The sequence below is a fragment of the Vicugna pacos genome, chromosome 15 (assembly GCF_048564905.1).
Source record: "Vicugna pacos chromosome 15, VicPac4, whole genome shotgun sequence".
Lineage (NCBI taxonomy): Eukaryota > Metazoa > Chordata > Mammalia > Artiodactyla > Camelidae > Vicugna > Vicugna pacos.
This window is the reverse complement of record NC_133001.1, coordinates 41,810,060-41,834,275: the sequence shown is the minus strand read 5'-3', so window position 1 is coordinate 41,834,275 and position 24,216 is coordinate 41,810,060. Positions and strand designations below refer to the sequence as shown.

The following is a 24,216-nucleotide window of genomic DNA, read 5'->3' as shown; positions in this document are numbered from 1 at the left end:
CCATGGCTTGGCAGCTTCCAGGAGGCAATGTTCTTTCTCCCACCCAGCAGATCTTCTCCACCTGGGAGCCTGCTCAGACCTGCCTTCCTCACAAAACTCGGTAGCAACTCCCTGGGGCAGAAAATGTCTCTTCTGAAAGCAAGACAAGAGTTTAATTAAGCCCTGAACGCGCACAGTTGAGCCTGAAATTAGGGTGGTGACGGGAAGGGGAGAAGGCAACTGAGGACAGGGGGGCTTCAGCCCAACCCCGGCCCAGCTGAGCAAAACAAGCCTGCAAGCAAACATTTACCGAGCCCGCGGGCCTGGGTACAAAACGTTTCTGCCCCGGAGAGGGAAGAATGCCGTGTTCCCTCTCACGTTTTGGGTAAGTCTGCAGAGGATTTGGAAAGTAGAAAGAGGGAACCAGGAAGTAAAGTGAGGCCACCTCTGAGACCAGATTCCGGGGCTCTGGGGTGGGGCTGGGGGGCACCTGGGAGTCCTGCTGTGACTGCAGCTGGGCAGGGGGAGCCCTCCCCACCCGCATGGCCAGCTGGGCTCTGGGTGAGCCAGGCCAACCGCATGTACGGGTGTGCCCGGGTTGGGGCTCCTGCCCGGCACCCAGCTTGGCTCGCCCAGATGGGCAAAGCTCACTCTGCTCCCCAGGGAGGCAGGCAGCAGCCAGCCCTGAGGTGCCCGACTGGCTGGGCTCCTGGCTGTAGGGACAAAGCCGCTGACACTGGCTTTGCAGATGGCTGCAGGCCTTGGGGCAGCCAGGAGCTTGGAGGTTGCCACTGGCTTCAGCCCCTCTTTCTCCCGTCCTCAGGTCTCCCCAGATTGTTGCTGAGACAGTCAAACCGCAGCCTCCTCTTTTACCTGGCAATTAATCGTGCTGTGCCCTGCAACCTGGGTTGGGTCTTACTCTGCCAGGGACTGAAGGCAAGAAGGGACGGGCGTGTTATCGCTTGTCTCGGGGCAGAGAGGCGGTTGCGACAGAGCCCCTGAGTGCGTGTAAAAGTGCATGCGTGCAGCAGTGAGGGAACGGGCTGTCCTCGGGGTGCCTGCCTGGCCCTCCTTCCCCGTGCGTGGTGGGGGGAGGGGGGCCTTGGGCTGATTTCTGTCATTGGGGCAAGGGACCCAAGGACAGACCCAGCTTGGTTGACAAAGAAGCTGCTCTCCAGGGCTCTGCCTGACCGGTCATCTGATCATTTCGTGGAGATGGCTGTAGGTTCTATGACTTTAAGGGATTCTTTGCCGAAGACACCAAAGTGGGGGCCTTTGCTGGGGCCATGGGGAGCACCAGCCAGTCGTCATCCACTATTTGCTTTTCCTGACCAGGGCCTTATACTCTGATGGCTTCCCCTTCCTGGGACAGGTGGGAAATCCTGGCACAGCTTTCCAGTCACTAAACCACAGGTATCCTGGAGGGGTGACAACTGGTGGCCAGAGGGTCCGGAGAGGCCTCAAGTTTCCTTCTGTGAAGCATCTCTTACCCATCTGTGCTTATTTCCCCTTGACAGCATCCCCAACCCTTATCCTGTGGCCGCTATAACAAATGACCACGAACTTTCTGGTCTAAAACAACAGAAATTGATTCTCTCACAGTTCTGGAGACCTGAAGCCCAAAATCAAGGTATTGGCAGGGCCTCTTTCAGCCCCTGGGGCGGCTATAGGATTCCGTACCCTTGGGACACCTGTCTCTGCTCTGTCTTCACATCAGAGGCTTCTCCTCTGTGTGTGTGTGTGTGTGTGTGTGTGTGTGTGAGATCTCCCTTGGCCTCACTCTTAGAAGGACACTTATCACTGGATTTAGGGTCCACTGAGATGATCTAGGATGACCTCCTAGTGTTGAGATCCTTAACTTCGTTACATCTGCAAAGACTCTTTTTTCAAACAAGATCTCATTCATAGGTTCTGGGGATTCGGGCGTGGATTTATCTTTTGGAGTCCACCTGTTACCCCAGCCAGTGGTCAGTCAGCCACAGGTTGGACACCTTCAGTGGTGGGAAGCTCGCTGCCTCGTGGGTTGGCTCAGTTTGCGTCCAGACAGGTCTAATTATTTTAAAATTCTTACTTGGGTGGAGTTGAAATTCCACTCAGCAGGAACCTCTATCCTCTGGCCCTAATTCTGTCCTTCAGTGCACATAAAGTACCTGCTCTTCCCTCCATCTCCTGCCCCCGATTACAGTGCAAAACAAAATCAGAAAAAAGATGAGCATGCTCAACCTTGGGGTCATGAGACCTTGACTCACTGGTGGCTCTGTCCCTAGGAGCTTGTGCCTAGGTTACCTCACCATAAAGCCAAAAGGCTGGCTGAGTCACTCTTTTCATGGGATGCTTTTGGGAAAGGCATCCTGGATATCTATAATTGGCACTGGCATATGAAAGGCTCTGAGAAGTCCTGAGTAGAGAAACCCATTTAAGTCAGTCTTTTCCACATGTATTTGAAAATTGAGTCCTTTTATGGCCTAGCATCTTTAATCACCCCACAAAACTTCCATGCTGCTTTGGAAGGAGAACTGGTCTCTGTGATGCCTGGGGGTCCTTTCCAGCTTTCCCAGTCTGTTGGGGTCAAACCAAACAGCTGAGTTCGAGTTGTCCTTGGTTCCCATCATTGTCATTGGTTGCCATCCACAGAGTTGTTGCTAGACATTTTGCTGGAGGTAACAAACGATTCAATACAGGGTAAGAGTGAAGAATCTGGAAAATGAGAAGCCCCTCCCCCCGCAGACAGCAGGGTGAGGTTGTGGGTGATGGCCTCCTCCCAGGGGCCATGGGCCTGCCTAGGGCGCTGTGGGAGGAAGCCGGGGAGGAAGGAGCATTTCCGATGCTCTGCCCCACAGGACCTGCTCATCCCAGGGATCCAGACTTCACTTCCACCTGCTCAGCCCTCCCTCGTTAGGTAAAGCTACCTCTGAACCTGGCTATTCCCAGAGTTTTGCTAACGGTCCCAACCAAATCCCTCCTACATTTGCTAGAGGAGAAAAGTCTCAAAGAAGAAGTCAAAAATCTGAAATGGGAACAGGAAGAAACCTGGATCTCCCAAGGGAAAGACAGTGCTGGTGGGGGAAGGGAAGGGCCTGAAGGTGTGTTTCAAGGGGAAAAGGGAGAGAGCCTGAGGCTGGGATGGGCAGGGTGGGGGCTCCAACTCTGGGCCCAAGAGAAAGACAGAGACATTGAAATGAAAGCTAAATAAGGAGACTGGAGTGGACTGAAAAGGCCACGAGGTTTATTCCCCTGCCCCCAGGTGAGATCTGGCTAGGCTACTATCCTCCCTGAGAAGGGGCAATCCAGTGCAGATCCACATGTTCTGTTTATTGAGTGGAGCCCCTGTTACCTGACAGGTTCATCTGAAGAGTCTCCTTGCTCGCAGATACAGCTCGGGGACTGTTTATTGAGTGCGCACGTAGCAGGCACTATGCTAGCTGCTTTCACGTGTATATTTAACCTTTACATCCTCTAGAATTTCACAGGTGAGGACACCAAGCCTAGGGAGGTTTAGTATCTCACCGAAAGTCAAGAGGCAAAGTGAGAAATAGGACCAGCTCTGGGTCCCAATTCCACCCCACAGCTTTTGATGTTATTTAATGATGCAGTTTCTGGATCCTGATGGTGTGGGCAGTTCTACCTTACATCTGACCTGAGTCTCTCCTCCCCTTGCTTGGGTTGGATGGAAGGACCATGTAGGTAGGTTGGTTCTGCTCCCAGCCCAGCCTCAAGAGACATCACCCATCCTCTGGTACAGGTAGTAGCCTTCCAGTTACCGGGGTGGGGAATGTTTGCCTTCTGTTAATGAAAAGAAATAGATGTGATAATAAATAAATGCCCAACCCAGTGCAGTAATCGATGTCTCTAACAATAAGGCTCTGTGTTTGCTCTCGGCTGTGGGTTATACTCACAGCTCAGGAGCCCCTGGGCACGTCATCCAGGGTGGGGCCCCAGGCACACTTACCAGGGAGGGAGCTGACCTTCCTGCCGTGAGCTACCAGAATTCAACCCAGGCAGTGAGGCTCCTGCAGACTTGCTTCTCGCTGCCCCAGACCAGAGTGAGGGAAACACACCAAGCTCCGGGGTTTGTGGGGCAGTGGAAAGGGTGCCCTACACTTTGCCTTAGGAAATGAGTCTGGTCCCAGCTCTGCCTCTGCTGTCTTGGGTGACCTGAAGCAAACTTGTTTCCCTTTCAGAGCCTCAGTGTCCACATCTGTATAATGGAGTGGGGCAAGGTTTGCATCAAATGATCTCTCTTGTTTTTTCCAGCTGTGACATTACGGGACCCTGTAGCCACTGCTCCTCCCAGAGTTGCTCTATGCATGGCTGGGGGTTGGGCTCCTGCAGCTCTAAGAACCCGAGTTCTTCCTCTGTGGACATCCATTTCTGTCCAGCTTCCCTGAACCCCTCCTTTCTTTCCCACTTTTTCTAGCTTTCATGTATATGGAATTCCCGTTTGTGACACACTTCCAGAAACTTTATCACATTTGAGCCTCACCACAACCCAGTACTCACCATGTGTCAGGCCCTTCCCATGTTGTTTCATAGAATCTTTCTCATAGCTATAGAAATCCTTTGGGGAATAAGCAGAGGATAAATAAATAGGTGGTAGATGGATATTTAGATTAATGCCTCCATGTATTATCCTCGCCATGGCCCTGGGGCTCTGGTGATATAATCATCATCACATCACAAGGGAGGAAAGAGACTCAGAAGGATTCAGTAACAGCCCAAGGTCGCTTGACCCTCAGGCAGCGGAGCCAGGCCTGGAACCCAGGCCTCTGTGATCTAAGCCCATGGTCCTTTCTGTGCACTGAGCTGTGCACAAATTGGCACACCCACCCCCCTCACTTGGCAGATGAGAGAACTAGGTGTTTAGAGATGAAGTGACTTTGTCAAGGTTTGCAGCTCTGAGTAGCAGAGCCAGGACTCAAACCTTGTCTTTTGCCTACAAACTCAGGGCTGTTTCTGGAAACATCACAGCTGCCTCAAGAGAAAAACCAGTGGAGTCCCTGCCTCCCTCCCCCCTTCCTTTTTTCCCTCCCTCCCTTGCTTCCCTCCTTCTAGGAACATCCCCTACCTCTTGGATGCTTCCTCGTCTGAGGCAGAAAATCACATGATGTGTTCACTGTGCAGGTAACAGAGCCACAGCTCCCTGGGCTCTGTGTGTCTCTAGAGGCATGGGTCCCCATGGCAGCACATGCCCTCAGTGACCCACAGCAGCTGATCCACAGGGGTGTGCTGAACCCCAGGGGGTGCTCAGTAGGGGGCCCCTCTTGGTCTGTCATACTTGAGGTGTCTGTGAGTCTGTGCAGGTCCACCCTCTCCATGTAAGCACGCCCCCAATGGTTGGAGTGCTGGGGACGGCCCAGGTGGGAGCATTGAACGTGGACTCTGCCCTCCCAGGCTCTGGGCACTCCCACCTGTCTCCTCTCAGTCTCCACTCTGGGCTCTACCTGCTCCCTTCCACCCTCTACTCTACCCTGCCATTCAGAGTGAGCAGCTTAAGGGCAGCTTTTTTATATTCAGCCCATGATATGTGTTTCTCAAGTAATGAAAAACAAAAAAACTCCCCTTGAGGATAGTATTCAAAATTGTTTGGAAAACTCAGGCTTAAGGCCATAGCTCATACTGTATCTTCTCCTTCTAAGAAATTATCGATGAGGAGCCATATATGCTTCTGATTGCTCTCCCTCTCATGTAACTATCACAATATAGATCTCTCTCCGCTCATACGTGTGTGTGTGTGTAGGAGTGGTATTTTGGGGTAAATTTATTGACATATAAAACATACATCCAGCCAAGTACACAAATTGTATGTACCACTCACTCTGAGTTTTCACAAAGTGAGCACACCTGTAAGCCTGACCAGCCAAGAAACAGACCTCTGCCCTCATGCGCCTCCAGTCGGCCTGACCTGCAATGACTTCTAATATCATAGATTCATTTTGCCTTTTAAAATGTATATATAATGAAACAACACAATAAGTGCCACTTTGTGTCTAGCATCTTTTTTTTCTTTTAAATTGAAGTATAGTTGATTTAGAATGTTGTGTTATTGTCAGGTATACAGCAAAGTGACTCAAAGATTCTTTTTCAGATTCTTGTCCATTATAGGTTATTATAAGATATTGAATATAGTTTCCTGTGCTATACAGTAGGACCTTGTTGTTTATCTATTTTAGATATAGCAGTGTGTATATGTTAATCCCAAACTCCTAATTTATCCCTCCAGCCCCTACATTCCTCTTTGGTAGCCATAGTTTGTTTTCTATGTCTATGAGTCTATTTCTGGTTTGTAAATAAGTTCATTTTTGTTTAGACTCCACATATAAGTGATACACGTGGAATATATTTGTCTTTCTCTGTGGCATCTTTTGTTCAACAATATATTTGCTAACTTTGCATTTGTGTCTAGTATACATACACACATACACACATATACATATATGTATATACATATTCTAGTGCATATATCCACATACACATACATGAGTGTGAAAAATATAAAATTCCTCCCTTTTCTTGCTTAAATATTCTAAATCAAATCTTATGTCACTTCATCCCTATGTCCTTCAGCGTGCATCTAAAAACTATGACTAGTATCTTACACGAGCACAGGGAATGCCATTCTCCCACCTAACAAAACAAAAAAAAATTCTTGCCATCATTTACTATCCCATTCATATTAAAAATTCCCAAATTGTGTATTTATAAGAGAGATTCACAGATACAGGTGTAGCTCTGACCCTGTCGCTGCTCCTGCCTCCTATCGTGCCTCCTCCAGTTGGTGTGTATTAGCATTGCCTTTGGAATGAAATCCAAACCCCTCCCACATCAGCCACGAATCTCCAAGTCTGGCTCAGAACTCACACTATGGTCAGGGTCAGCCGATTCAGACTCCTGTCTGGTTTCTGAATCCCCTTTATAACACCCACCAGGTCCTGGCCTCTTTTTGAACATCTCCCCCAAACTTCCCATGATATTTACAGGTAGGACTCGCTTCCTTTGGCTGAGGTCATCTCTGCCTGCCCCGCTCCCAGCATCCATCCTTAGCCCTAGGGGGCATACCAAATAGGCCTAGCTCTTTTTCTACAGGGAATAGCTTCAGATTTTGGAAATAGCTCAGGACCATTCTCTCCTCATTCCCCATCCACTTAGACTATGAATTTTAGAGCATTCCCCTGGCCTCAGTCAACCCCCTCTCTTTATTCTTGCTCCACACACACGTACATCCCCAATTCTGGGCCCTTCCTAATGCTGTCTGCTCTGCAGCCTCCCCACCTTCACCTGTCAACAACCCATCAGACTCCCGAGGCCAGTGTCACTGCCACCACCTTCAGGAGGCCTTTTCTGAGGTATTCCACCTGAAATGTTCTCTACATTAGCCAGAGAACCTTCATGGCTGCCTTGTGGTGTTTATTGTGTTCTGACTTGTTCTAAACTTAAGCATCTTTCGCATCCCTCACCAGATTCCAGATTCTTTGAACACAACCTCTTCCTTACCTGGGTTTGTTTTTCTTGGAATTTCTAGCAAACAGAAGTGCTAACAGTAGGTACTCTCGGTGTGTTCACTGGTGGAATCTATTACTTGCCATAAACAGATACTCAACTCATATTGGCTTAAATGGAAAAGGGAATTTCTTGCCGCAGGATGGAAAGTCCAGAAGCACAACCAATTTAGGCGCGCCTGGGTTCGGGAGATCCAACAAAGTCAGCAGAAACCTGTTGTTCTCCAGTGCTCGGCCCTGCTTCTCTCTCGGTTGGCTTTATTCCTCGTAGCCTCTCCCCAGGTGGTAGTAAAGAGTATTATCTCCCAGTTGGAAACAGAGTACGCCTTTCCCAAGGGTTTCAGCCAAAGCCTCAGGTCTGACTCTCAAAGGCCAGTCTTGGGTCCTTTGCACAACCTTGAACAGTCAATAACTGCTGCCAGGGAAGTGGGGGTTCTGTTTGGCAGGACTGGATCATGGGTCCTTGTGTCCATCCCTAAGGCTAAAGGATTAAGGTCAATGGGAAGTGGAGGCTCCCCCAAAGGAAATCAGGAGGCTCTTACCAGAAGAAAGGGGAGTGGGTGCTAGGCCAGCCAAACAATCGAGATTCGGCAGCCCTGGAAGGAGGCCTGAAACAAGCGATGAGGCCTCCTGCTCTCACTCCTTCTCTGAGAGCCTCTTATAACCCCTGTGGGCCCAGAGTGTGGAGGAGAAAAACAAAGGCCCGGCACATGGGAGTCAGGAGACCTGGGTACACCCTGCTCTACATGCAAGGTAGGTGTGACCTTGAGCCCATGACTTACTTTTCTTTATCTGGAAAATAGGGCCAATAATGTAGGACCTGGCTACCACATACACTGTTGAGGGGATCAGATGAAACAGTGGTGGGTGACATGTCTGAGTCTGTAGAGACAGTCTGAAATGATTCAGTGCCATGCTAATGGGAAGATTCATTAACCCCTTTCGTACCAAGAGCCTGGGGCCTGACTACATGTGTTCAAATCCCAGCTCTGTTTCTCTTTTGCTATGAAAACTTGGGTGAGTTTACCTCTCTGACTTCAGTTGTCCTCACCTGTTGAATGGGGATAATAATTATAGAGTTGTTGTGAATATTAACTGAGTTAATATATATGACTCAATTAAAACACTGTCTGGTACAAGGGAAGCCCCATAAAAGGTTTTAATAGGTGCCACCATTGTTATTGCTTCATGCCCCCACTATTGTGTGTGTTACTCTTTATTTTTCTCAGCTAGGTTGTAAACTGCCCAAGGGCAGGGTCCACCCAGGCCACAGGCTTCTCTTCTGCTCCCTGCCTCCATTCATGCTGGGCAGATCCTGGGGCCAGGCAGATGGATGGTTGTGAGAGCCTGGTAGGGTCCAGGACTCTGACCAGATTAGAAGTGGAGGGAGCCTGCCTGGAGCCTCTGGCCTGGGGTAGGGTGGGACGGGGAATACTTGTGCTGGGGTCGGAGTAGACCCCTGGACTTCTGGGTCTTCAGAATAGGAGGGTAGGAGAGATGTGTTTCTGTGCGGGACTTGACGCCTGGCAGGACACTCATCCCAGATGGTGGAGCAGTGGGGAAAGAGTTCCCCCTTTAGGACTTCTGTGCTTCCCTTGCCCTATGACAGGGCCTACATTCAGTCTAGGCTCTTGGTGGCAGATGAGGAAGCAGAAGCTTGGAGATATCAAGGGACTTGGCCCAGGTCACACAGCTGGCTACAGCAGGGCCATCTTGGACCTCTATTTCCCAACTCAAAGCCCAACCCTGAGCCACCTCTCCTTGTGCAGATCTTAGACCCTGAAGAGGAAGTGAGGGAAGTTGTTCTGTTCCTTCTCTCTGGACCCAACAAACATTCCTAACCAGGGGTAACTTTGTTCTGACTCATAGGGACACTTCTGAATAACAGCACTGGCCACTTTATCTCTGGAATGTTTCCGGCTTACATACACACACACACACACACACACACACACAACTGGGGAAGTACCCTTTTTTCTTTTGCCTGAGTCTTACTAGGGCAGTGACTATTCAATCTCTCCTAGGGGGCCATAAGCAGGTGACCAGAAAGGCCTCATTTGCATCTGCTTTCTGGGAAGTGTTGTATAAACTTTAGTATAATGCTAAATGTGGTCTAAGGCAACAAAGAGGTTTTGCTGTTGTTCACTTTTTTTTTTAAATTAAAGGTAACATATAGTAGAGTGCCCTAATCTGAGGATAGAGCTAGATGAATTTTTTTTACATACATATAGATGTAACTACCACCCAGATGCGGAACATTCCGTTTTAATACTATTAGGACTGCCTCTAGAGCGATAGTTTCTTGACTTCCTTGTTTTCCTATCTTCTCCTTGGTGTGTATCCCATACATGAAATGGGAATCATGGTGGGTGAGGACATGTCTCATGTCTCAGAGTACTTAAGCTGGGATGGTCTCCCTTGGAATGTAAAGGAGGTTGTGTAAGGCCACTGGGGAGGAGTCAGCATTGCTTATTCATCCAGCTCTTTCCTCCAGATGCTGATCTCTTTTGATCCGTGGTTCCCAGCTTTTTTTTCTGCCCCCACACCTGAGGGATACAACACATTCCCTCTGGATTAGTGGCTGAGTGTATCAGTGAAGTTTAAAGGGAGGGGAGGCACAACTTGAAACGCTGTGCGGGTTATTCTGATGTTTATCTCGACTCCAGGGTGATGCATGAGACTCCCTGATTGTATTTCCCCCATCCTGAAATGCCACTCATGAGAACATACATCTGGGTTGAGGAGCATCTGTGCTGGTTATTCCCCATTTGCTGAGTGTGCCTTCCCCACTCCTACCAGATCCACTGCTCACCCTTCCTTGTCCATCTCTGTGCCCTGGGAGGCTGACTAGGGGATGGGAGAGATGGTCTGCTATCCCTTCCCTCATCCCCTTCAGCGTAATTTCTGGCAGGGGCTGCTTCTCTGTATCCTGCTGGATGGCCTTCTTCCATGGTCCCAGTGTGCTAATGATTTTCTCCCCTCTTCAACCCTGGGGGTGGTCACAGTTTCCAGCTGTTACTAGGCTCTGGGTGCAGCAGGATTCCTTGTTGCTCCCTTAGCCCCGTCCATGGAAGATGCTCTCTAAGGAGATGCTCCATGGAAGCCTCTTCCATTGAACCATTTGGGCTGAAGTCTGTTTCCTGATGGACTCCTGACTGATCCAGAGATCTGTGGACAAACAGAAACGCTTCCATATTAAATAGTCACTGATTATAGCATGCATCCTGGTTTTCAGAAATGTTAAAACATCAGCAAAATGTGTGGCTTCCAATAGAGAAATGATGGCAGATTTGCTCAGTCATGATGGATAGAGGACCATTTATCATTAAGCCATGGAGTTTGACCTGTCAAGGCTGGGAGCATGGGTAACAGGCAGAGCACGGGGCGTAAAGTCAGGTGAGATGGGTTTGAATTCTGGCACCGACAGGTTGGGAAATCTGGAGTAGGCTGCCTTGCCACTCTGTTCCTCGGCCTCCTCTTTGGCAATCCAGAGTCACCCTGACTGTTGTCACACCCCCAGGAGGGATGTTGTGTGAGGAAAAACGAGGCCATGTATGTGGAAGAGCTTCATGAACTGCCTAGCACTCTGAGCAGGCAGCCATTCTGGGATTCAAGTCAGGGGCCAGTGTTGGACAGGAGGGACAGAGGAGGAAACTCCTAACTTCAGTGCAGGGAGGCCCAAGACCAAAAGAGGCAGTAAGAAGACAGCCCAAGCTGCCCTTTTCCCCTCATCCCAGCTTACCACCTCCTCTTCTCTTACTTGACATGACCTTTCTCTGTCCTGGGTAGTGCTAGGCAGAGAATTAAGGAGCACCTATAAGTGTAGGACAAAGTCATGCACCAGATGAAGTCCGTGCTTTCTGGAGACCAGGAAGAGAAAAACAAAGACATTCCAGGAGGAGGCAGGTCATACATGTCCTGGGTAAGAGGAAGAGTCTGGTGTCATAGAGGCCCACCTGCACTTCCAACTGGGTCACTAATCCTCTAATTCTCCTGGGCAAGTTACTGAATGTCGCTTTCTTGACCTGCAACCAGAGAATAATACCCACCTCCAATGTTTGTTGGGAGGACTGCATGAGGCAATCCCTTATTCAGCCTGGTGCCTCACTATTGGCAAATTCTCAATAAAGGCTGGCCCCTATTCTTAGCATGTTATGCCAGGGAGCCAGAGGATCCTTTCTAACTGGGTGATCCTGGGATGACTGATTCCCCACGGAGGGGGCAATGAACGGGGCTTGGAGGCTAAATACTCTCAGTTTGGCATTCACAGGCCGAGGCACGAGCCGGACCCGGGGTACCAGGGCACCAGCTTCGCGGGCCTGGCGCTCGCTCAGGGACTGAAAGGTGAAGGCGGGGTGAGGAACGCAGGCCTCCCGGCGGGCAGAGGGAGCCAGCACGAGTTCTGGAGCAGGGGAAGGCCGGGATCAAAGCGCTCCGAAGCAAGCCGGGGCGCACCAAAGAGAGGCTAGCGACTTGCATCAGCACAGATTCCGTGATGCTCTGCAGACGTCTCAGGGCTGCTGGGCTTTACGGGAACCCACAAGAAAGGAAAAGGCTGGGGAAGAGGCAGGGCGGGGGCGTGCGAGGGCGCAAGGGTGCGCTCGCCCGCCCGCGCGCTCCCGGCGGCGCCTGCCCCGGCTTGGGCGCGCCCGGGACAGCGGAGGCCACGGAGGAAGCTCCGGCTCTCTTTCCCCCTCCTTCTTTCCCCCCAAATTACTGGAAGGACTGTGTGGGAGAGACCCAGAAGCACCCGGATTTTCAAGCGCGGGGTGGGGGAGGGGAGGGCCGGGCAGCCGCTGCTGCTCAAAGATAAACTGAAAGTGCGTCTGTTCGCTCAGCTTCTACACACGGCTGTTCCCGGGAAGGCCCTGGACGCTGCGGCCGCGCCTCCCTTTGCAGCCTCCCAAGATCTCGCTAAGGGCCCGTGTGGCCCGGGAGGGGACGCAGAGGCGAGTGAGAAAGTGTCACGATTTCTTCTCCTCTGTTTCCCCCCCAACCGTCCCCACCCTCAGTTTTCTGGGTTTTGCCGCTGCTGCTGGGGAAAGGGCTGATCGGTTTTGCGTCAAAGGACTGCATTTACTCAGTCCTGCTGGGAGAGGCGCGTAAACACACCCAGGCAGGCAGGACGCAGGGATTAAAAAAAAAAAAAAAAAGACAACAAAACCCCAGGCCCCTGCGCCGGGTGCACGCACCCACCTGCCCTACACCTCTCGACCCAGCCGGGGAGTTGGGGACTCTGCCGGCAGGCGGCGGCGGAGGTTTCGAAGAGTCTGGCTAGCCTTGCCTCTCCGCGCGCGTCCTTGGGGATGGAGCTCAGGACAGAATGTGTTTTATAGCTGTAAACAATGACCCCGAGTATTGTTTGGGATTACCGTATCTTGGGGCCATTGGGGCGGCCAGATGCCGCCAGCCGTCCCGGAAACGCCAGCGCTTTATATAGAGCCCCGGGAAAGCTTCGAGTTCCCGGCTGTATTTTTCTTTCCTAGCAACACCCCCACTTTACAGATAAGGAAACTGAGGATCGAAACTGTGATGTGCTACAGTGCACAGCACTTCAGTCTTCACACATCTTCCCATTGGGTCCTCACTAGGACCCTGTGGGGATACATACGGTGCCACTCAAGAGTTGGGTAAACCGAGAGTAAGGCAGAGCCTGGACCAGAACCCAGTTTCCTTGACTCCTGGTACAACGCTCCTGTGGATCACCGCTGCAGAAGGTTCCAGAGATGATTAGGGCCCAAGAAGGTCCTGTCACAATCCCTTCGTTTTATAGGAAGAAGCTGAAGCCCAGAGAGGTTAAGGGACTCGCCCAAAGTCTCACAGCTCGTAAACAGCACAGCCCGCGTTTGTACTCCAAGGCCTGTGCTCTTTACCCCGCGCCTCGCCCCGCCCTGCCCACGAGGCGGGAGAACCTAAGAGTCCGGACTACCTGTTCCCTGAACTTCGCTCCAAAACAGCTGAAGACAATGTTGGGGGCACACCCTCTCCCGGGTCTCCCTCTCCCCCCACCCCCTTTTTTTGGTTTGTTTCCAAATTCGTAACAGTCCAGTTTGCTTTTAAAGCTCGATTATTCCTATTAGATGCGTCCTAATTGCCTGGCTTAGAAGGTGGCCGGAATGTCTTGACTGGTTAATTTCGTCTTCAAGTCTACTCTAACAAATTAATTGCAGGGCCGAAAAAAGGGGGGTGGGGCGGGAAGCAGTGGGCACCCAGCCACCGAGGGGAAAATAGGCAGGCCCGCCCCGCCTGGCGGCGCCGCGCCCCGCCAAGGCTCGGCCGCAGGGAGGCGCGGGTACCCTGCGCGCCCAGGGCGCCCGCTGCTCCCGGCGGCGCCGCGGAGGGCGCCGACGACCGCGCGCGGCCGCTCCCTCCCTGCGAGCAGCTCTGCGCGCCCGGCTCCCGGCCTCGCGGTGGCGCCGCACTGAACCGCTGGTCTCGCTCTTTAGGACTTTGATTATTTTCTAAAACACGGCTCCGAGGCCAGCGCAGCCGCTCTCGGGGCCCCGCCCCGCGCCCCTTCCCAGGGCGGTAGAGAAGGGGGGAGGCCGTGGAGCGCTCGGGAGCCGGCGAGGGAATCCCTCTCCCTCCACGTCACCCGAAAGCGAGGGAACCCGCACTCGCGTCTTCTAACGCAAATGACCATCTTTGGCAACATGTGCCAGTGGAACAGACCAAGGGCGCAGGGCCCGGAGGGGGTGGGTGGGCGAGCGTGGGGAAGGGCCAGGGTGCCTCAGCTCCCCCAAACTATGCCCGCGGTCCGCTCCCACCCCCGCCACCGCCTTCCTTCCTCGCGCCGGGTGTGTGGCTGGCGTCAGCGCGGCCGGGAGCCGGGGCAGGGAGGGGAACGCTGCGCCGCGCCCGCCTCCTCCCGCGCCTCTTCCTCCTCCCCCTCCTCCTCCTCGGCCTTCTCCTCCCGCCTCCCCGCGCGCTCCTCCCTGCAAGGTGGAGTCTGGGGTTGACGTGAGGTACAGGGGCTGGAGAATAAAGAGTGTGGAGTTGAACTCGTGCCATTGTAGTGACTCATCTCGGGCAGAGCGCTGGGTCTCCGAGCGAACCAGCGAGCAAGCAAGCGGCGCTCGGCGGGGACTGAGAGAGGGAGAGAGAGAGGCGCGGACGGGCGAGGCGGGCCCGTCCGGGAGCGGGCGCTGGGGAAGGGGTGCAGGTCTGGGCGCCGGAGCCGCGGCACGCGGAGAGGGTCCGCGTCCCTCTCCGCGCCGGCTCGGCTGAAACCACACGGGACGCGAGCCAGGCGCAGGCTGCCTTCTTCTCCTAGTCAACTGTCCGAGCCGCTCGAAACTCCGGCGACGAGTCGGCCACAGGAAGTTTATTCTCAGCTCCTTTTCTAAAAGGAGGAAATAGAAGTTTCTCCAAGCGGGCAGCCTTTCTTTTCGCCCCCACTCTTTTTTTTTGCCCTGTCTGAAATCGGGGCCCCCTAGACCTGCAGGCTTGACTCGCCGGGCAACTATTCTTTTTCAATTTCCATTTTTTGATTGAGCCGGCGGTCCCGCTGGGCTCCGATTGCGCGCGGGGGCAGGAGGGCGCGCTCGGGGGAGGGACCGAGGGACGTGCGGACTTTTTAGAGGGAGGGACCGGGTGGACAACTGGTCCCGCGGCGCTTATAGAGCAGGAAAGAAGTTCAGCGCTCGGCGCTCGGGGGTCACTGTTCCCGGGGTGTCGCCGCCGAGGGAGAGAAGCCCGGGAGCGAAGACTAGAGCCCGAGGCGCGGCCGGCAGGGAGCGAGAGCGCAGCAGCCGGTGCGCGGCCGCGGCGAGGGCGGGGGAAGAAAAACACCCTGTTTCCTCTCGGGCCCCCACCGCGGATCATGTACCAGGATTATCCCGGGAACTTTGACACCTCGTCCCGGGGCAGCAGCGGCTCTCCTGCGCACGCCGAGTCCTACTCCAGCGGCGGCGGCGGCCAGCAGGTAGGTGCGGGTCCCGGGTGCACCTGGCGGCGCGGGCGGACCCCTGCCTTCCTCTAGCGCCACTGCTTCTTTTGCTTTCTTTTCCCTTTCTTGGCTTGGCGAGAAAATTCCTACGGGCCACCACTGTAAGTTCTGGATTTTCGTCTTGTTCTACCCACCCCTCCTTTCGCTCCCCCCTTGACCCCAGCCAACACTTTTTTTTTTTTTTAAACTGGAGCGGCGAGTGGGCGGAAGAGCCGGCAAACCCTATACTTCACACTACGTCTTATCCAACCAAGCTCCGGGAATTGCAGGCCCCCTTCCCAGGAACCTGTACCTCCTTTCCCAGGAATTCGCATCCATTCTCTCTCAGTGGTGTACCAAAAAAAAAAAAAAATCTTTGCACCCACGGGCCTATCCCGACGTCCAGGGACCTTATTCCTGCGAAAAAGCCCTCTCCTCTTCCTCCGTTCTCCATAGGGCTTAGTTAATTTCTAAAAGAGGTTGGAGACTCGGAAACATGGTTGGGCTCCTTCATGTAATCCGGAGGGAGGGCGAGGGTTGTCGCTCTGGGAATCAGGTGCGAAGGTCAGGAAGGAGGAGGTCAGCCTTGATTGGCTCGGGCTGCGTCTATGTGCCCGGCGCCCATCCATCTCCTGTTAGGGTCGGAGAAGGAGCCTGCACTGCCACCAGAAGGGGCGCCTCGGGGGTCTGGGAGTACCTCGGGCAAAGACGCCTGCAGAGAGAAGGGGGTGGTGGAGAGACCTCGCTTAGGCTCCTGGGTGGTTCTGGAAGCCGAAAAACAACTTGTTTCTAAAGCAGGCGGACTGGTTTGCACTGGAGGGATTGTGCGTTCGATCTATGCGTCTATAAATACCAGAATAAATACCAGAACGGTGCTGCTGGGTTGGTGCTGCTCATGAGTTGGTTGGTGGGCCTACCCTCTGCAGCAGCAGCACCCCTCTCCCCCAACCCCAGGCGCCTGTGGGAGCTGGCTTAACAAACGAGGAGGCTAGAACCTGAAGCCCGCCTGGATCAGGCTCTGCGCAGTCTCTAGCCAAGTTAGCCACAGCAAGAGTTGCTCTGGTAAGGCCGTGGCCTTGGCCTCTAGAAACCTGCCAACCAGGAGGGGCTGGGGTGGGCTTATGGGGAGGGGGACCCTGATGGAAAATAAAATGGAAACACGGCTCTCTTTGATATCTGAAGAGGGGTATCTTGTTCTAAAGTGGCTCCCCATACCTGGTGAGTCCTCAGAATGGCTTTTCTGTCTTCCCTCTACCTGCCCTGGTGTCGCCATAAGCACCTACCGTAGAGAACCTAGGCTGTGCATTGAGTATGCAGTCAGGGCACCCTTCATAATGAGCACCAAGGTGATGAGTTTCAAATCTTGTCCCAAAGTGTTTGACTTCGTTTGCTTTCCAGCCCCACTGGTGGTTTGTATTGAATCCAAGTATCATTAGGCAACGGGTTGAAGTCATTTATGCGCATTCCCTCACTCTCCAATTCACCAGCCCCCTAAATGTCCCTCTCCTCCTCTCTGAATCAGGAAGGGATCTTTTGATTTCTCATCTGCTCCTTTGGCTGCGGTTTCTGTGGCAGTCATCATTGAAACGTTAACAACCTCGCCGCCTGGCTTTGCTCAGACCCTGGGGCCTGGATGGGAAGTCAGACCGGACATCAGTGCCCCGATTGAATAATCTGTGTCACTAGGGCTTTGAGCCCAGGATGTGAGCAGAGGCAATTCCCTGTTTTGGAAGAAAATCAGACAGGAAACCAGCGCTAGGAAGAAGGAAGAGAACTCAGTCCAGCAGAGTGTAATGGGGCCTCATTACCGAAGCAAAAAGCAGCTGTTGGCTAATTCCTAGCATGCTGTAACACATGAGGATTTTGCAATTAGTAATAACTGGTGCAACGGGGTTCTTGTATATACGCCTGCCTATTCGTCCCAGCAGCTTGAGTGAGGCGCCTTTCAAACCGGAGGGATTGGCAAGGTAATGCCGCTCTGGACAAGTTTTTCAGCCTGTCCACTCCTGAGGGAGGGGGTAGTGGGAGAAGGAAGGGGTGGTGGAGGAGGAGGGGAGGGTTTTTCCATCAGCTCTCTGACTTTGAGCAGAGCTGTCCTGTGGTCCTAAGGACTGATGTGAGAAGCTTTTGTTACTTCACAAGTCTGTGCTAGGACCCCACCCGGGGTTCAAGGTAACTTTATTACATGCCAGATAAAACCTGTAATCACTTTACTTCTCTTAGCTTCCTTTATGGGGAGACTTTCCTGGAAATTAGTGATGGGCTGTCCTCCTTTTTTGGCATCTCAGGGGACCAGTCAGTTTAAGAGGGTTCTCTGGTTTTACCTTGGGTGAGTGAATATTGTTTTTTCCTGCTCTCTTTGTTTGTGGGGTCTAATATTCCTAGGAGTTCGCTGCTGTTTACTCAACCTAGAACTTTCTTCTCTCTCTCTCTTCATGAAGCTTGATCTTAACACACGGCCATAAGTTCCAGTGACTTGGGGGTCGGGGAGAGGGGGCAGGTAACTCTTTGTTAAAACCTCTGTTCTTGTATATGGCAGGAACTTGAAGCATGAAAAATATTTCCTGTTCCAGTTGTAGTGTTAATCTCAAAGGTTGGCCATTGGTGATTCTGATTTGTCACAAATAGTTACACACACCTCCCCCTCCTGGCTGCTGCTTTTTGTTGTTGTTGTTTTCTGTCTCTCCTAACTTTCCTAGGAAAACACCTCCCAGATATATGCCCTGCCTGGCTGCTCCGCTCTTACGGTTTCAGGCCCTGAGCATTACGCAATCCAGCCAGTTACACAAACATAGGTCATTTCATAACTTGTTTTCATCAGCTGGGCCCCCTTTTAATGAAAAAAAACAAAACAAAAACAAGACCCAGAACCTCTCCAAGGCTGCCATTTTGTCTGTTCCTCAGATAACTAGTGAAAATAAATCAAGGAGGATAGTTCCTTTTTGGGACCAAGGAATACCAGATTAGGTCTCTTCTTTGGCAGCCATCGTTTTCCAACACACACAGACACACACACACACACACACACAAAATTCCCCAGAGTGAACTTTTGCCAACTATACCAGGCTGGGACATTCCTCACATCAAAGAACTTTTACCAGAAATGACTGTGATTCCCAAGTCAGCCCCAATCATACCTCTCTAGTGCCCCCTACAGGACATCCTTAGAAGGACTGTCTGGGGAATGTATTTTTCCAGCCCCAGAGAGTGTTAACTTGGTGAGTTTTCGGAATTCTTAGGATTTTTTTCCTTTTAATACAGAACAAATAAATGTCATATATTTAACAGTGGTTAACTAGGAGCTGCTTGACTTCACAATGCAGTTTCTTTTCTAATTTTGTTTTGTTCTAAATAAAATCTGGTTGAAAAAGGAGTGCTTTTTTTCTTTCCCTGTTTCAATATCTGTCTGTTCATTGCCAGCACAATGTCTTCAGATTCACAAGGCTTATTTTCTTGATGTTGTTTGTATTAGGACACTGGGAATTGTTCGGGGAGGTGGTCTTCAGAGCTGGTGGGAAGGTGGGAGGTGTATATTAAGGGTCTCGGTTTTTTTTTTTCTCCCTTGATTTTACAGATGTAGATTAGGATCAAACAAAATGTTATCCCAGGAATTTGTCTGTTCCGCTGATTCTTGATGGTGGAAGTCAGTGTCACTTTTTCATCAAAGTGGATGGGGTGAAACAGCAGTCATGCATTGTCTGAGTGGCAGCTGAATTTTCCTATCCAAACCCCTGAGTGCATTTCCATTATTTTATTTCCGCCTGCCTTATTATTCAAGGTGAGTGCAAAGTTAGGAGCCTCAATTTTTTTTCTTTTCTCTCTCAATACAAACACACCAGCTCTTCTACATCCAAATCACTGTTGTCCCCTTCGTAATTGTTCCTTGAGGAAACTAAATGCTTATTTGAATGCTGTGGCTATTAGTCAGACTCAGAAAGGTTTTACAACGCCCCTCTTTGGAATTGCCTTCAGCAAATTTTTTTGAAAACCCTCCTTCCTAACACATCTTTGTCCTTTGAGGATGAATTTGATGTTTGGGAGTTATCCAAAGATCTGACATATAAGGAACCCAGTCTGGTGTGTGAGGTCTGGGTGATCTGACTGGGTGCAAAGCAGTGCAACCCCAAGTCCTGTTGGTTTCAAGACAAGGCGCACCAAAGCAGACACCTTGGCCAGCTATACCTTAGATTTTTTTCCCGTCTGTTAAACAGGAATAAAGACACTGACTTTGAGAATTCAGGAGGCTATATTTCAAGTCTATTTGTTGAAAGGAAGAAAAAAAAATCGCGTCATTACTTTGTGGAGTTGTCTCATCTGTGCTGTAGGTGGTATCTTTTGACGGTCACAACATTTCAAAATGATGGCAGCTGCCCTGATAGAGGCAAATATATCTGTTCCAAACCCCACTTGGTAACTTTACCCTTCTTCGAATCACTGGGCTGGAGAAGGAAGTTGTAAGAGCCCTCTTGTCCAGGACTATCTCTCACCCTGTCCCGTGGCAGTGACTGGGCCATGCTCACCTGCTGTGGTCGTGGAGAAGATGACATGGTATGCCCTTCCCATGGAGTGCAAAGCTATCCAAGGATTGGTGGGGTACAAAAGGGGTCCACAGAAGAGTGGAGCAAATTCCCCTGTGTTTTGGAGTGGAGTTCCTGGCCGAAAGAAAGCTGGGAGAAAAGAGACTGGGGAACCTGGCAGATAACTCCTTATCAGTCACCTTCTTTTCCTTGCTTTTTTCTTTTCTTCCTTCTTGTTCTTCATCCTGGCCATTAGGCGAAGGAGGATAACGTGGTTCTTTCAAGTGAAACTGAAAGGAGGCACACTACCTGAGATACTGGTTGGATACTGTAAAATTGGGGGAAATCATGCGTTATTCGTGACCATTTCCACTATGATGTAAGTAGCTTTCCTCAGATAGGAATGAAAGGTCAAAGTGATGTCCAGGGCAGAATCTGTGGGGATTGGTTGAATTCCCTATGGAAGGCTTTGGAGAACATCCCAAGTTTGGTAAAAAATATAGAGCATTTGAATCAAACTGGACTGCAACAGGAGGCTTCTGGGGCATTTGAGGCAGCATTTGCCCTTAAGCTCCCTCTCCTCTTGCCCTGAGCCAGTCTCCTGGGATGTTGGAATTTTTCTTTTTCCTGTGCTGAGAACTTAAAAAAGGGGGTTCTTAAGAGAAAGAACCCAGTCTCTTCCCAGACATGCATAATCATTCCTGCCTGCCTGCTGAGACAGGTCACAGGTATTCATGGAGTTCATGGCTCGAGTGCTTGCTGCCCTGGTCAAGAATCAATCTGATGGAGAAATGCATGGCTGGGGGGATGGGCCCAGAACACCAACCCTGACTTCCACCATTTCTGCCCAGCCCTGGAGTTTCTGGGATAAGCCCTGCCCTGTCCATACCTGTAGGAAATGGGAACCCATACCCTACTTCCTAGACCTTTCTGTAAAAGGATGTGGTTGTGACCCTTATTTCTGAATCCAAGGCCCTATAGAATTCAGAAAGGTCATTCTCCCAAATTAGCGGCTGCTGGGCTGCAGGGACCTCTCTGACCTGATGAAATGGGGTGGCCCTCGGGGCCCTGTGTTCTGAGCTGTCTGTCTCATAGGTGGTGGGAGGATACACATACTTACTGAGCGGCCCCACAGCTCCCTTAAACTCAGGGTGCTTCAGGATAAGGATGTTCTGCTGCCCAAAGGCCCACAACAAGTCTTATAAAGCATCAAACTTCAGTTTCAGGGTCCGGAGATCCAAGCTGACTGGTGAGAGTCCATCCTTGAGTCCCTGGGTTAGAGGGACCATTCTGATTTTTGGCTTTCTCATTTCCTCTTTATTCTATTCTCCCCAACCTGAGCATAAGAGATGAGAACGATCCTCCAGGACAGGGGGGTCACCAAACTATGGCCCAAGTGTTTTTGTAAACAAGGCTTAAGAGAGTGCAGGCACGCCTGTTTGTTTACACATCGTCTGTGGCCACACTCACGCTACAATGGCTGAGCTGAGTAGTTGCAACAGAGACCTTATGGCCTGCAAAGTCTAAAATATTTACTATCTGGCCTTTTACAGTAAAAGTTTGCCAAAATCTGCTCTAGGAGGTCGGGGCCAATTTGTCCTTTTATAGGCATTCTTGCCCACCCAGAAGTCAACAGGATGACACAGTTAAACAAAGCATTTGTGGAGGCTCTGCCAGGCTGGATACCACACAGCCATCCAACATAGCATCTTCGATCCTGTCCCTGGAGGAGGAGCTTCCAAGGGGGCTGGAGAGCCCCTGGGGAGTCAAGTAGGCCCCCAATTACCTCCTCTAGCCCCCGACACCCAGTACACACCTGGTGCCACAGCAGGGGTCAAATTGCCCAATGCCTGCAGCTGGGAAACCCTATGTTGGTTTCTGTTTAGTGTCAACCCGTTCGTAGAGAACCATTTGTCCTCAACACGACATTTGACTGATTCTTGGGTCTGTTGACAGAGAAGAATGCCAGCCTCACTCCTGGGACCACAAACTCCTAGGCTCACCTTTTCTGTCCCACCCCAGTGTCACTTTCTGAAAAATACCTTTGGAGTTGAGACAAGACCCATCTGTCAGATTTCAAACTTTTGTCTGTGTCTCCAAGAGGCTCCTCTTGGAGACAAAAGCCTTCTTTATCAGAGCCCCCATTCCCTGTGGGGACAGGACATTGTTTTCCTTGCAGTTTAGAGCCAGTGTGTTATCCAGATGGCTTTACCTCCCTCTGAAACACGTTGTACACGCATTTAGAGGCAGTCATTACCTACTGCCTTGTTTTTATTGCTGTCTTGTTTTGTCTAGACCAAGCCATTGCTGCAAGGAATCTGGCTGATGGCCGGGCAAGCAGCACATTCTGTAGACCTGCCATCACAGAGCAAGGGACCTGGAGGGCCCCAGGGAGGGGCTGAGAGTCAGCTACTTAGTCCTAAGAGATCTTAGTCTCTAAGCTTTGCCTCAGGTTTTTTGCTGCTTACCTCCTCTAGCCTGAGACCAGAGCTCTCGCTCTCTCTCTCTCTTTTTTTTAGTGGAATGAGGAGTGAATTTCTTGGGTGCTTTCCTAAAAGGAAAGCTGACAATTCCCCAACAGAAGTAGAGGGTGACATTAAACCATTGCACTGGATGCCTTGGTGTCCTTCAAACCCAGAACCTGACCTGGGGAGAGAAACAGGATAAAAATGTTGGGTGCTTCCCAGGAATGGGAAGCTGGTGATTCTCCCTGGAGCCATCCCATGCAGAGTACACAGATACTTACCTGTGGTGGTGGTGGTGGTGGTGGTGGTGATGGTGGTGATGACGATGCCACCTTCCACTCACTTACAGCACTTCTCAACCCTGGCTGCATGTTCAAATCTCCCCAGGTGTTTTTAAAATTTACCTCGGAACCCCACCCCAAAGCAGTGATTTTGGAACTCTAATAGCAAGGCTGGCTTTGGTATCGGCAATTTTAAAATGCTCCTCAGAATATTCTGCTGTGCAGCCAGGGTTGAGAACGACTGGTATGATTTTATAGCCTGTGATTATAAGCAGCTTTTTATTTAATCCTCATGATTATGCAGTGAGTTTGGTGTTAGTATCCCCCTTTCCAGACAAGGAAACTGAGTCCTCAGGGATTCACTGAGGCTTGAGATCCAGGTCCCCTGACTCAGACTAGCTCCCGCCCTCCTTCCTGATCCAGCAGCTCAAGGGAAACACAGCTGCCTGGGCCTTTACGCTTCTGCACACACTCAGCTGCTCACGTGTTCTCAGTCCCCCGCCTCCTCACAGCCAGCCCTGGTTGTCCGTTTTCTTCCCCTTGAAGATCTTTTCCCACTTGAATCCGTCTGTGTTCACTGCACCCGGCCCTCCTTCACATGCACACACTCATATACACCTGCTGCTCTTCAGTCAGCTCCTGATAAAAAGCCCAGTTAGTTGTCTGCCTTGGGAGGTGACTTGGAATCCATTATTGCACTGGGCATTGCTACTCATGGACTCCCAGAACCCCTTGCGCTGGTAGAATCCCAGAATCCATTGCACTGGTAACTTCCCAGAATCCCAGAATCCATTGCACGGAGTAGTTCTCTTCCCCGAATACCCTTGGCCTGTTGCCCCAGGGCACTGGGAGGCAGGGCAGCCACATTCCACCACCCAGACTGGGTCAGGCAGCTGGCAAGTGAGTGAGCAAGGAAGGGTCCCCAGCTCCCTCAGCCACAGTGAGGTACTCTAAGCTTCACTTTATTTGCACAAAAGAACCCAGATGTCATCACCAGGGGCAAAGACGTGGTGGTGGCAGCTGCCGTCGCTGCTGATGCTTCGAGTCCTGGTTCATCTGATTGGGCCAGAATAGGGGGGATGCTGTCACAGCCATGCTGATGTCAATAGGATTTCATTTGGGGTCACACGGACCTGGGGGACCTCCTGGGTGAGAGACCCCTTGGCTGGGATGACACTGACGCTCCTTCTGAGAGCAGTAGGGGTGGATGTCAGCACTTGGGGCTGGACTTAGAGGCGGGAAGCTGCAGCGCTACAGAAGCTTGCGTAACGCTGTGTTCGAGAGATCTGGCCTCTTTGTCAGGCTGAACTGGGTTTGAATCTTGCCCCCACTGCTAACTAGGACGTGGCCTTGGAAAAGTTACTTAATCTCTCTAAGCCTAAATTTCTGCCTCTAAAATGGAGGTAATGGTAGTTCTTACCTCAGAGGGAGAATTAATGGGCTAATCTAGGATAAACACTACGTGGCACCGGTCATTTAGTGAGTGCTCAGGAGGTGCTGGCTATTATTGCTGTCATTGTTCCCCACCTCCGGGTCAGGGCAGAAGGGATT

At 51.4% G+C, this 24,216-nt stretch overlaps 1 protein-coding gene across 3 annotated transcripts in view; it reads left to right on the top strand.

Moving 5' to 3' along the window:
* Positions 1 to 204: 204 nt before the first annotated feature.
* Positions 205 to 24,216, top strand: part of FOSL2 (FOS like 2, AP-1 transcription factor subunit) — a 37,270-nt gene continuing 13,258 nt past the window's right edge. The window contains exon 1 of one of the 3 annotated variants that reach the window (XM_072937992.1): positions 205 to 364. Coding sequence is in view for 1 of the 3 variants with exons in the window: in XM_006197235.3 (XP_006197297.1) it covers positions 15,298 to 15,399 (102 nt within the window). In the remaining 2 variants the exon portion in view is untranslated. Of the gene's footprint in view, positions 365 to 14,473; positions 15,400 to 20,178; positions 20,299 to 24,216 lie in introns of those variants that run through there. The other 2 variants (XM_006197235.3, XM_072937991.1) reach the window with 2 other exon arrangements.